The sequence below is a fragment of the Callorhinchus milii genome, unplaced genomic scaffold (assembly GCF_018977255.1).
Source record: "Callorhinchus milii isolate IMCB2004 unplaced genomic scaffold, IMCB_Cmil_1.0 Scaffold4, whole genome shotgun sequence".
Taxonomy (NCBI): Eukaryota; Metazoa; Chordata; class Chondrichthyes; order Chimaeriformes; family Callorhinchidae; genus Callorhinchus; species Callorhinchus milii.
In genome coordinates this window covers 8879868-8893396 of record NW_024704745.1, presented here as the reverse complement: position 1 = coordinate 8893396, position 13529 = coordinate 8879868, and the positions used below count along the sequence as shown (strand labels likewise).

The following is a 13529-nucleotide window of genomic DNA, read 5'->3' as shown; positions in this document are numbered from 1 at the left end:
CTAAGCAAATGTGGCTGAGCCTACCTGGGTGGAAGGAATGGGCCTATCGGAACTCGATCTGTATAGCTGATTACATTAAAAATGTGATTCTAACTGAATAGAAGTAGGAGAATATCTAATTGTGTTCTTGTGGGCCCTAGCTGTTTCAACGTGACATATGGTGATTATAAGGCAATTTAAAGATTGGTTTGATATTAATCTTGAGAGTAGTGTTGCAGTTGGATGGATTGTCGTGGAATTACTGCACCAGTGTTATGAAGGCTAACTAAAATGGTGTAGAAATAGTGTCACGGCATGGAAGGTAGGTTGTGGTGTTTTAGCTGATTCATATTTCAGAAGGTAGTGTTCAATCACATTTTGCACCGCAATATTTTGCAATCATTTTGAGCATTTTATTTTCTTGCAAACTCCTCACTCAGTTTTTTTTTAAAAATTTTGCAGGATGGAGTTCGGTTTTTTGTCGTAGATTGCCGACCTGCAGAGCAGTACAACGCTGGACACCTTGCCACAGCTTTTCACTTGGATTCAGACTTGGTAAAAAAAAAATTTAAGAAAGGAAGAAATTAGTACAACTGGATATACTATATATGAAATGAGTTTTGATGTTCTGGGTTTTACTGTAAATGTCTCCCACTATGGGGTACTTGTCTGGTAAAGTTCCAGCACACTTCACATAAAAATGTAACCAGGCTTCTTAAATTCAAAATCAACAAGCCTCAAGCAGGGAGAATTAGTTATTTGAGATATTTTCTCAGCAAAAATGTTTATTGGGATCATTTTGTTTAATCCACCCCGTTGAGTGGCCCGGTTTACTACCTATAAGCTTTTCAAGTGAAAACTAAACTAAAATCCTAAACTTACGCCTTGTAAACTATGTGTCTGACTGGGAGCGATTTTCTTTCTATTTCCTGCAGATGCTTCAAAACCCTGCAGAGTTTGCTCTTTCGGTTAAATCGCTGTTAGAAGCACAGAAACAATCCATCGAGTCAGGATCCATTGCAAGCGGTGAACACCTGTGCTTCATGGGCAGTGGCCGAGAGGAGGAGGACATGTACATGAATATGGTACTGGCTCACTTTCTTCAGGTGAGTTGTAGTAATAATAATAATAATACTTGCATTTTATAAAGTGCCTTATGTCTTTGTGACGCCTCAAAGCCCTTCACAGACTATACTGTAAAGTGAATTGACTGTATATTTTGTAGCTGAAACGTGGCAGGCAATTGCTCACAGCAGTGACCCACAAACAGTCGGGGATTGAGTGACCAATTTATTATTTTTTTGTGAAGAGATTATTAACCCCATAAAAACAATCCGCCAAACTACCAACAACCTGGTTCCTACTTACTGCTAGGTAAACAGCCGTATGGTGTAAGGAAACCTTTCTGACACTCTATCCTGCGTGGAGGGTGCTATAAAGTGCAAGTTATTATTGTTGTTTCGTCCTGCCTGGAATCAAACTCGGGTCTCTTGCTTGCAAGACGAGTGCTCTAAACACTGAGCTACAGGACTCCTGTAGCTGAATAATGCGGCGTCAATTGGAGAAAATGATTTTTGTTGGAAGTCAAACCTGACCTCTGGGAACAGAGGTCATCATGTAATCTAGTGACGACATTAATAAATTGCTTAATAAATGCTGGCTGCATATGATCATTCTGTTTGATTAAAGTTTGAAGAAAACAAAGCTTGACACAACTGAGCACATGACTGCATGGTTGTGATCTGATCAGTTTGTCTGATTCGGAAGCATTCTTGTCTCTGCGTCAGAAGGTTGGGAGTTTAAACCCCAGTGTCAGAACTCAGGCTCTTAAACTGAGTTGACACTGCAGTGCATTGCTGAGTTGCTCTATTTCAAACAAGACAAACACTGAGCCTTCCTGCACTTTTTCAGGTGGCTGTTAAATCCAGGTACCCAGCCCATCGACCCACCTGGATAATGAGTGATTCACATTGTTACTGTTTGTGGGTCTACGTTGGTGCACAAATGCTTCTGCATTTTCCTTTTTTTTAAACAAAAGCACTGTTAGACAATTGTGAAGAGTTTTTAAGATGTTTCAACATAAACGCAAGATGTTCTTTCCATTACAATGCTTCCTGTTTAGCAACTAGACTTGCTGTGATGTCACCTATTCCAAGATTTGCAAGGGGTGGTGGTGGTAATAATAATAATAATGCGCTCATTTGATATAACACCTTATCGTGTCGTTGAGACTTCTCAAAAGTGCTTCACAGAGTAAACTGTAAAGTGGATTGAGTGAAATGATTTGGAATGATTTTGTATATTTTAACATCAGTTTAACATGATGCATTCTAAGAATCATGTAATTGATGTATTCCACTCATGAGCAAAAACAGATGTACTTACCAGTGTTATCTTTGTAACGTAGGTAGCTCTAAGTTGGAATTCTTACTGGTTCTTTCTTCAAGCTAGATGTTGAAGGCCAATGATTAATGAATACTTTGTTTTTTAATATGTTCTAGAAAAGCAAAGAATATGTTAGTATTGCCAGAGGGGGCTTTATGGGTAAGTTCTTCAAGTCTTATGCGTTACTTAATGAAATAATCCTTGCATTTGATTTAGCATCTTATCACATCGTTGAGATGTCTCAAAGCACTTCTCAGGATATACTGTAAAGTGAATTGACTGTATTTTTACTTGTGTGCACTCTTATAAACTACATCCCTGAACAAATCTATTTTACTGAAGTATTGCTGCAATCAGTCATACAGCTCTCCTTAAAAGCGCATGTTCCTGATCCATAGTAGGATTTACTTATTGAAAGTGCCCAAATATTACAATTTTTGATGCATTACTTAAGACTGCAAATGTTTAACTCTTTGAACACTAGAGCTGCATTTAATATATGCAATTGGTTTTCATAGCACTGACTGTTCATTCCAATTTATGCATGTGCCTTGTCCTTTCCAATTAATGTTCAAGCCCCTGGATAAAGTGAACCAGGTGCTTGAAAGGTTAATTAAAGCTGTAGATACCTGAAATATTACAATCATAATAATTGTGTAGTCAGTGTCTTTAAGATAATACACCGGTCACTGTAGTGTCTTTGTTAATCTATACATTTCCGGTCAGGTTTGTGTAAGTGTTTTTTGGTCTTCAGTATGTTCACTCCTACAGCAGCCATCCGATCAGATGTATTCTACATTGCCCAGTGGTACTCTGATCCATATCAGTTGCCAGCATTTTGAGTGGTTGGTTCTTGGCCCTCCCGAGACCCAACTTTATTTCACTGCTTCAAAATCCACACGTTTTCTGACGGAGCCTTCCCTCAATGTTTTCAGGAAAGAATTGTGTAGTGTGGGTAGGAGGGATTATATAGATCTTTAAGATCTGTTGTGAAAAGCTAACTATCAACCATTTAGGATATTTCAAAATCCGGGAATGCCTTGCGTATATTATGTTCTAGATGGATAACCAGTAATTTGTTAAAGTAATTACTGTTGAAAAGGCATATCTTTTTAAAGTGACACTGGTACTGAGTATTCTGACCCTCTTCCTTCTTCCACTCCTCCCTTCAAAAAAAACCCCAGACTGTTTCAAATGTACAGTGGTCCTATTATAATTGTGCCTTCTCCATAGTGACGTCACCTCTCGCAACATTGTGTTTGAGAGCCTTCCTAAATCAGGACAGATGTTTTTGAATTTGAACTAGTGTACTAACCACACTACAGTTCAGTACAGTACTGGATCAATATGCTACATGGCCCACTATTGACCACAGAGTACTTCTTCACTTGGTTATTGACATCTATCTGGTTTTAATTATTTCTTGATCCTCTCTATTTTACGCTGAAATATATAGATTTTGTACTGAAAACTACTGTTCTCAAGTTAGGATTTGATGCCTACCAATCCCAGTGCCCAAACTGCAATATTAACCATTAATTAAACGTAAATCCCTCCTCTCATCCCTTATGGCTTTCCTTTGCTGTAGAACATTAAAAATTGTTCAAAACATTGTGGGAAGGTTCTGATACATTTGGTGTCCTTGGTTGCTGTTGGAAGCTGCCCCATTTCTTTTCCCAGAAAAAACTCTTTCTCCAAACCATTTCATCGTAAAGTTGTGTTCGTTTATTTATCATGAGCATCAAGACTACCCCCAGAACAACCTTTTTCATTTTCATAAGTATTACTGCAATAAAGTATGAAAAGTGGTGCTGCATTTATAAATAGTGCACACTAACTGGTTGCAAGACATAACTGATCAGGTTATGCATTATTCACTAATTATGCACCATTTTTGTACAATATTGCTATTATATAATGCCTCATTTTAATCCATTCCAAATATATTTTTTCCTTTAGTCATTTTACAATGTGGCTATTTTCTGCTTAATTTTCTACAAATTTAATTTATACAAATTGATTGTGGCATTATATAATTTTCAGACAGCATAACCTTGGATATATTAAAATAATACTAATATTAGTTTACACTGTACATCCACTTAGGCTTTCAGTTATCTGAGCAGCTGATTAGCCAACCTTTTGCTCCAGATATTTTAGTTGTACTTAAGACAGCAGCAGAGCTATTAAAACATAATCTGGTTGAATATTTAACAAAATCAGTTGTTACTGGGCATTTGCTCAATAAACACTGTTGACATCCTCTTTCACGCTGGACTAAAGTGAAACCAAGCCAGCTACTGTCTTACGTTGCATGTTTTTGTGTCCTCTAAACTGAGAGCTGCAACCGCTGTGACATGTAGATTTAACCAAATCAGGAGCAGTTTTGTGGCCTAAATTCAGTATGAGTTAATAGTGTCTTACTGTAGAATCTACCTCATCAGTGAAGCCATCATCACAGGTACTTGTGTGTTCACTTGAATCAGTTTCACAGCGTCACATATTTCTGACTTGAAAGGCGCTATGTAAATGTAATTTGTTGGAAAGGGAATTAATGAGTATAAACTCAACGGCTTTCCACTGCCCAGTTTTAGTATTAAATAAAAGACCACAAATAAAACATCAGTAAGTGTGGAGATTATATCTACAGCCCAGTATATTCTCACTTCCTTAAGAGTAAGGCAATATGAGCTGCAGTTGCCCTGTAATCACTTAGGGTATAATGTATTTTCTCCCAAAAGCTGAGAGGCTTATCATAATTCCTTTTTGATATGGGGTATCTATACTTGGAGTAGTCAATACTGAGATGCAGACCTACAGTTCCAGTCATTATTGATTTAGCTAGAACTGAGAACAGAAAGGTTATTAATAATGGTTAAGCAGGTCAGCTTAAGCTTCTGAAGAGAGGGTAGAGATATTAAACAAAGAATTCAGATTGAATCAATGGCATATTGGGAGACTAATGAGCATTATCAATCAGTGCCTTGGAATGATCTGTTTTCTGTTTATTTCAAGAAAAGGAGTTTGATGTCTTTAGAAGTTAGGATAGTAGAGCATTGTGTTGCAAAGGGATAATGTCATTAAATTCATATTTCTGGAAATGTCCAATTCTTAGACTCGTAAATGTTTTGCATTTATTTTGAGACTGTAAATGTTATTTTCTATGGGTTAATACAGTAGAACAACAGCATTTTAAGTAGCGTAACGTTCCTGCTGAATCCATAAGGTTGTCTTAGTTCATAAAGCTTCCGTCTGTTGCATGATCCATAATGCTGTATACAATAGATTGCTTAATCCATAACACTGCTATGCACTGCAACGGAACGTTAACGGTCACTTGCTTGACTTTCAGAACAGTAACGGATATGGATCGATTTTGTTTGAAACTTTGATTCTGTTTGATATATAAAATATTGACTGCATTAAAATTGCTGTGCTTATTATGATCTTAATAAAGAACCCAATTTCATTTGAACGAGCTATTTAATTGTATGACCACTTACAATGACGAGGCAATACTAATATATAATATGCGATGCTAAAGGTAATCCAGATATCTGCTTACAAAAGACCTAACCAGCAATGAAGTGCTGAGAAAATGCTGTATAACTGTTTAATTTGACTAAAATGTACTAAGTTTAAAGGTTGTTCTGGTGAACAGACCTCTCAGTGTTATTTATTAAGATTCAAAGGTTTGGTTGATCTTTGTATCTGTAAGCTGCCCTGTCTTGCAGCATTGCAGCAGCACCTTGTAGACATAAATGTAGATGGGCCAGAAAATGGCTACGGTCACTGGATTGTTAGCACGTCTGGATCTCGTGGAAGTATCTCATCTTGTGCTGATGTGAGTATGCTTTCCTTATTTCTAGCAGTAAGTACTGTAGCAGACCATTGCTTAAGAATTTACAACAGAGTAAATCTGCATTTAAATGAACAATATTTTGAATTCTCTCCACACTATTCAGGACTAGTATTCATTTGGTACTTTAGCCCCTGAGGTACTTGCTCACTCACACTGGGGGATGGCAGCTCTCCAGTACTATACAGTGGCCAGATTGCCAATAATAATAATCATAATGCATTTGATATAACACCTTATCACATCTTTGAGACATCTCAAAGTGCTTCAATGGGTGTAATGGAGCTTTTCATCTGTCAAACATAACCCACTTCTCCCCTGATGTCCACAGGTGTGCACTTTGTAGTAAGGGTCCCTGGATAGAAAACCAGACAGGAATCTTGACACTAACCACCCCCAACTCTTTCCCCCCCCCTCCCACTCACTCCCTATCTACTATCTACTCTCGTCAGAAGCCACTGATGTTCATTGGACTGCTCTGTTGCTGCACTTCTCAGATTAGCATGTCACAGGGATTGAACCCAGAGGCCGTTCTATTCCAAACGGCTCATCACCCTGTGTGGCATTTACCAATCGGGAGATTGTCATCCAACTGAGTCTTACTCACCATTATACCAAAACCACAAGTTTTAAATATTTTTACACTTCATTAGTACATTACTGCAATAACCAAATAAGATGTTTCTAAACTCCTTCCAATCTGAAACATGACTGTTGTGAATAGACAATGCTATTTAACATCTGTGTAAGACGATCGCTGGGGAACACTATTCTAGAAGTTTTGTGGAATCTACAGATATGTAAAGTACCAATAGATCATTAGAGGTCTAACCACTGAAATAACCGTAACAATATTCTTAAAGTGTTTTCAAGAGTATTAACACTCTCTATACCTCTTTCTCATGGGGTTTGCCTTGGCTGCAGGGCGAGTCTCCAAACGGTTCAGGTGATGGAAGAGGAGTGAAGTCGCTGGTCAACAAAATGACTTTTGCCTTCAAGTCCAAATCTGTGAATGTGAAAGAGAAAGTGATCAGTTTCATCGAAAACACTTCTGCACCAGTTGAAAGGTAATGTGGGAAGGCTTCAAAGTACCTGTGTCAATTTATATTGACTTGGTGGTCTTGTGATCATGGAATCTAATTAAAAGTAAAGGACAGTTTCTCCCAGCAGGAGTGAAATTGTTTGGGTTCCCCATATTAAAGCAGTAGGGAATAGTGGAATGAAAATGCACTATTATGTATCGAGCCCCTTTCTTTTTCAGGATTTTAATGTACTTTCAACAACATCTTGAACCTATTTCCAAAACATCCAGTGAAGGACAAGTTAATAATGAATGACCTTTTTGGAATTTTTCTTTTAAATGCAGAAATAGTAGTACTTTAATTCGTTCATATTTGACTTCTTTCCCACCCCACCCCCATTCTCTTGTAGATTTATTCTTGTTTAAAATCACTTCTCATGTTTTTTTTAAATGTATTGCTTTTGTTCTGCTTCTATTACCAATTATTGTAGAATGACTTTCCAGCTTCCTTGGCCAGAAAAAGTAACCCTAGATAGGTAAGATGGTGCTAATCGGAGCTTGCCAACTTCTGCTCTATGTTCCTTAGCATGATGCACAAATACTTCTGGAACTTACTTTCCTGCAGCATTCTCAGCCGTCTTTAAATGTCTACATGTTCTAGTTTCTCGAAATCCAAGCACCACAGTTTGCTACAGAATAGAACTGCAGAGAGACTGACTGTAGTACATTTAGCTTCATTTCACTATCTGGGGTCTTAACACTTCTTCAAGATGTGCAGTTTACAATTTGAATGTCATATGTTTTGTAATTTGGAAATTAAAATCGTTTTAGCAATGCCACATTTACAAAGATAGTGCTATTTTACTCAAGTCTCGCAGGATATAAAGCAATCATAGGTTATTAGTTATTTCCTACTTTGAGTTTTCTATACCGCACTTCAGATATTGGAAGGTCAAAGAAGAAAATCTGTGCAACGGCTTTGTCAGGCTGTTTGCATGTTTCATTGGCTGCATTGTTTGAACTCCAAACTTTGCAAAAGATGCTTGAATTAGCATTGGGGGAAATCTAAATATTTTAGTTTGTAGGTAAAGGAACCTTATAGTCAAGAACATTCTCATAGAAATACAAGTGTAGTGATGGGCATCATCCAGTTGAATGAATATTTGGCAAGATCGAACTATATTGGTCTCCATCCAGCCAGTTTACATTCTTTAAATCTGTTAACTCACCTCCACCTTTTCATCTAGGTGAAAGATGTTAAAATGAGTTTGAGACTGAAGGTGGTGAGCCGACCACTTCAAGTGAACATAAATTGAATTGTAATTATTCTCAAACAATTCTAACCACCCAAAATGTGAATAAAGTGATCTTAAAAACAACAGAGGCTTGCAAATGGCACTAAGAGATTCATCATTGGTGAATGATTCTTGAATTCTGATCAAACATTTGAGTGATTTGGAACTTTATCCCTCGTCTAACTTTCTGCTTTTTGAATACCTCTATTTAGTGTAAAAGGAGTGGGGATTAGTTTGTACTTTAAATCGAATGTAGATTTGTACTGCTGTTTTACTCCCTGTAGGCTTGACTGCATTTAAATCTCCTGGTTTAACTAATGCACATGGGTTCAAGCTTAGGTTACAATGTCATTTGTACAATTGTACTAAAGTATTTTTGGACAGCAGTGAAAATAAAACTCACCTAAATTTAATCCATAAAATGCAGTGTTAATTGCTGTGCTCATTTTAATGAAAGATCAGGCTTTAGTTACAATGATCAAAAATGTCAAAGGTCTTCTGCTATATTCACTGAAAGCTGCTTTATAACATTCACTAAGCCTCACTAATGCAAATGCTTGAGTGTGTTGTCCACTGTTAACACAATGGGTGTTTATGTACTGCGTAAACTTAATCCAAAGCAACTGCCTGTATTATGTGGTCTGGCTTTCAAAAATGAATTCCTTACCAATGGAAATGCTATGACTCAAGACTTTAAAACTTAACCTGCCTATGGACTGTTTTAAAATGTGTGTAATGCTGTCTGTTTATTTCAGTTTTGCCCCCAAATTAAAATGAAAAACACTTGCAATGTCCCAATGTGCTACGGCTTCAGAAGGCATAGACATTGAATAAACTCTTGACTTGGGTGCCTAGTGCAGAACGGCTACAGTTGCGGTTTATGTAATTCATCTGTGTGTTGAACACACAGCTGCACTGGGATTATCATACCAATATTCCACCTCATTCCCATTTATGCCTGAACTCCCTCACACACCCTGTCAATATCATCTTCAAATGTGAACCGTTTGACTAGACCACTGATTTCTTACCATGATTAAGTGTCCCAGTGCACCCATGCATGGCACGTGATAGCTTAACAGTACTATACAGTACTGTATAGGTGATGTTTCACCCACAAAATATACAGTCAATTCACTTTACAGAATATTCTGTGAAGCGCTTTGAGACATCTCGAACACGTGATAAGGTGCTATATCAAATGCAAGGATTATTATGTTAGTGCCCTACCTACATCCCTAGTAAAAAAGCAACCAGCTCAGCACAAATCAGAGTTCAAACTTTGGCACCTCCCTGGTCTGATGGCTCAATAATTTAAGCACTAAACTATTGGGCACAGCTTAGTAAGATGGTTTTTTATTTTAATCAAGCTGTGGCTGAAGCAGATATCAATGTAGTTCAGAAACCATATGAGGGAGAAGGGAATAGAGTAAGGGGAATAGGAGGGTTGCAGCTTGTGTGGTGTATAAACACCAGTATGAACTTGTTGGGCTGAATGGTCTGTTTCTGTGCTGTTTATATAACAAAGTATATTTTCCTCAACTCAGGCATGTGAGTAGCAGTGACCGGGTGGGAAAACCCTATCGTGGAGTTAAGCCTGTCTTCAGTATTGGAGATGAAGAAGAATACGATACAGGTACTTGAGTACATAACTGTAATACCAGACCTCGATTTAGACTATTGCATTAGACATTCACCATAAGGTTGCACGCCCCAGCACCTCCCTACCTCCCCAAGCTGCTCACACCCCCACTGCTCTGCCCACCGCCTTTGCTCAGCTGGCATGGGTGCGCTGCGCCTCCTTCATCCCCTCTGTTGCACACTTGCTGGTCATGCTGTTGCATAATTGGCGCCGTGTTTTCAGCCACGATGCCCTGAACCTTTGGAACTCCCTGCCTCAATCTCAATCTTGCCCCTCTTTGCCCTTCTTCAAATCATACCTGAAGACTTTCCTTTCTATCCGTGCCTTCAATCACCTCCCCCCCCCCCCCCCCCGACTTTTCTAGTTCGATATCAAGCCACACACTATGCTTGTACACTACTCGCTTGAGGGCAATGTTTCAGAGCACATCTAATATTTGTCTGAACTTGTCCCACTTCTTCTCTGGCTTCGCCTTCAAAACGCACCTTAATTTCTTCTTTTGGCCTTGCTTTCTGCCACCTACTTTCTTTCCCCTGCTTCCCGGGCTTCCACTCAAGCACTTTGAGCCATTCTCTCAACATCAATGACCTATCAGGGATGGCCAACTTGAATGCAGCGTCTCGCAAGTTGAGCATCCTTGAACTATATAAATGTAAATTGTTGAATAAATATGGTTTAAATGTCTTTTCCAATCATTTTCTAGGCATTCAACACAGATTTACCATTAAACAGCATTTTTGCACGAGACTGAAGCTATATATTTAGTTCAGTAAACAAGAAGTATTCATTGTTAGGTTTCCCTGCTTCTTTCTTAAGCAGATGAGATTGACAGTTCATCCATGTCTGATGACGATCGCAAAGAGATGGTGAACATTCTGACATGGGTGAACAAGCCTGACGTTAAACACCACTTTCCGTGCAATGAGGTAAAGGAGACTGGTCACATGTTCCCAAGGTATGGAATAATCAAGTTACTCATTCAGTTGTACTCATGTGTTCTTAAATGGTAAATTAGAAACGTTCAATATGGTTTCATTTCATGATGTTACCTTTTTTTAAAAAAAAATTGCCTTTACTCAAATTAATTTGGATGTTCTCCATTATAATTTCTTCCTTGATGGTTTGGTGGGGACAAACTTAATGTCCTGGCCATAAGGTCCAAGCACTCTGAGATGCTACCCAGGGTGGAGGGTGCTATATAAGTGCAAGTTATTGCTACGATTAACTGCTAGCATTACAATTTTACCTCAAGAGAACTCCAGAGGTCTGACAAGCTTTACAGCCATCGTTTTAAAACAAAACTCTGCAGAATTTTGGAAAATTCTTAATCACTTCACCAGACTCCCTAGTTCCTCCGACACAAACTGCAAACCGTCCAGAAATCATTCCTGTTCCTCCTGCACCAGGCTCCACAAGCCCATCCTTGCTCAGCTCTACCAACTCCTCAGTTTCCATCAGATTGAATTCAGGATCCTCATTTTCACTGTCAAATAGCTCTGTGACTTTGCTCCATCTTACCTTGGACCTCCTGAGACTTGACAGCCCCAGCCTCTCCCTCTGCCCAGCAAACACCAGCATGTTTGCCCCTTGTCCCCTCCGCTCCACCATCGGCGGCCGTGCCTTCAGCCACTACGCCACGAAACTTTGGAACTCTCTGCCTCGCCCCCTCCCTCCCCACTTTCAAATCCTGCTTAAACACCTTCCTTTTCGATCGTGCTGACGGTCAACTCCTCCCCACCCTCTCCCCATGGCTCAGAGTCAGACTCCACCATTGTCAAGAGCTACAGGACGCTACCCCTCGTGAAGGGCGCTACATAAATGCAAGTTGTCGTTGTATGTTTCACGCCCGTACCCATTCCACCCCACCATCTGTGCAGGAAGCCTTCAGCTGTTCTGTCTTTGCTATTCAGAACTCCATCTTAGAGTTGTTCTGTTTTTCCCCTCTCTCTCCTGCCAATCATTACCCACGTCCATTCCCTTACAATATAAAATGATGTAGATCAGAGATTGAAAAATGAATTCGCTGTGGACTGGGTTAAGCTAGCAACTGAATCTAGTTTTGTGCTTTTCTTTGTAGCCACATTATGGTAACAGCGTCCCACATGTACTGCTTGCGAGAAATTCCATCCCGCAAGGGATTTGCTTACATCCAGTCCCGGCAGGCCTTGACCTCCATGGTGAAAATTACATCCAAGAAGAAGCACCCAGAACTTATTACTTTTAAATTTGGAAACAGTAATGTGTCGCCGGTGGAGGTTTCAGCTGTGGAAAGGTAAGATTATAAATGGACTTTGATATCAGTTCTGTAAGAGCACAAGCACCTGGCAATGTTTCAATGGTTGATGCTCCAGTGCTTTTCCTGCATCGCCATACACATTGAATCCTGAGAACAGCACTACGTGACCTGCCCAAGCACTACTGCTGGCTAACTTCCAACTGGTTGTCAACACCTTGGGTTAATTACTACTGGTAGCTCTCTGTGACCAATGAGGCCATCGGTTACACCCACACCTAAGGACTTGGCATATCTTGTTACACTGGTGCTGCCCTAAAATATACAGTCATTTCACTTTACAGTATATTCTGTGAAAATGCTTTGAGACATCTTGAAGACGTGATAAGGCGCTATATCAAATGCAGGGATTATAACTTGCAAGTACAGAAGTTGCATTTAATAGCTGTAGATAGCTAATACCAAATAAAACCCAATGTTTCCAGAAATATAGATTGTGTGGTGAAAACAGACTTATAAACTTGGCAGAATTTTGGAAAATTCTTATTCATTCTACCACCTTCATGAACTCTAGTTTTATCTAACGCACTGCTCACCATAGTTCGTCTCTGTACAAGTGAATTTAGCACCGTTTTGAGTATGTTTACGACTGGTGTGGCTTTCATTTGAGTTTTTTTTAGAACAAATTTTGTAACTGGACACTAGATGGAGACTTGAGTTAGTTGCTACACCACATACCTTCTCCATGGCCTATAAATCTTAACAAATATTAAAAATGTAAGAAGTTTGGGAATATTTTGTTTAAATGCTAAGTGCCAGTTTGATTGGTGCAGCATATGTTTAGTGACATACTCACTTCTTCAAGGTAAATCTTTTTCAAAATTCTAAATTTCATACGTCTTTGTTTAGAGAGAGTATTAATGGTGTCAGAGCAAAGTACTTGAACAGACATTACTCAAGAGTGGCAGAAAGATGGCAGTTGTGCTACCTGTGGTTTACCAACACTTCTGAATTTTTTTTGCAGATATTTGATACCGAATGCAGGGGATGCTACTAAAGCCATAAAGCAGCAGATCATGAAAGTCCTCGATGCTCTTGAAAGTTGATAAAGAACG

The 13529-nt window shown here is 39.0% G+C and overlaps 1 protein-coding gene and 1 long non-coding RNA gene across 5 annotated transcripts in view; one reads left to right on the top strand and one right to left on the bottom strand.

Annotated features, from left to right (window-relative positions):
• The window catches only part of tbc1d23 (TBC1 domain family, member 23), a 36438-nt gene that overhangs the window by 21807 nt on the left and 1102 nt on the right, over positions 1–13529 (top strand). The window contains exons 10-19 of one of the 4 annotated variants that reach the window (XM_042333904.1): positions 442–534; positions 915–1085; positions 2481–2523; positions 6099–6208; positions 7148–7290; positions 7736–7780; positions 10087–10175; positions 10998–11136; positions 12259–12453; positions 13439–13529. The exon at positions 13439–13529 is cut by the window's right edge and continues 1102 nt beyond it. In XM_042333904.1, the coding sequence (XP_042189838.1) occupies positions 442–534; positions 915–1085; positions 2481–2523; positions 6099–6208; positions 7148–7290; positions 7736–7780; positions 10087–10175; positions 10998–11136; positions 12259–12453; positions 13439–13520 (1110 nt within the window). In that variant the 3' untranslated portion in view covers positions 13521–13529. The remainder of the gene's footprint in view (positions 1–441; positions 535–914; positions 1086–2480; positions 2524–6098; positions 6209–7147; positions 7291–7735; positions 7781–10086; positions 10176–10997; positions 11137–12258; positions 12454–13438) is intronic. The other 3 variants (XM_007895722.2, XM_007895723.2, XM_042333905.1) reach the window with 3 other exon arrangements.
• On the bottom strand, positions 428–7226 carry LOC103180103. The gene is made up of 3 exons (XR_006084999.1): positions 7117–7226; positions 2365–2476; positions 428–530 (listed from the first exon to the last, which is right to left on the bottom strand). It is a non-coding gene; the product is annotated as an uncharacterized LOC103180103 (long non-coding RNA).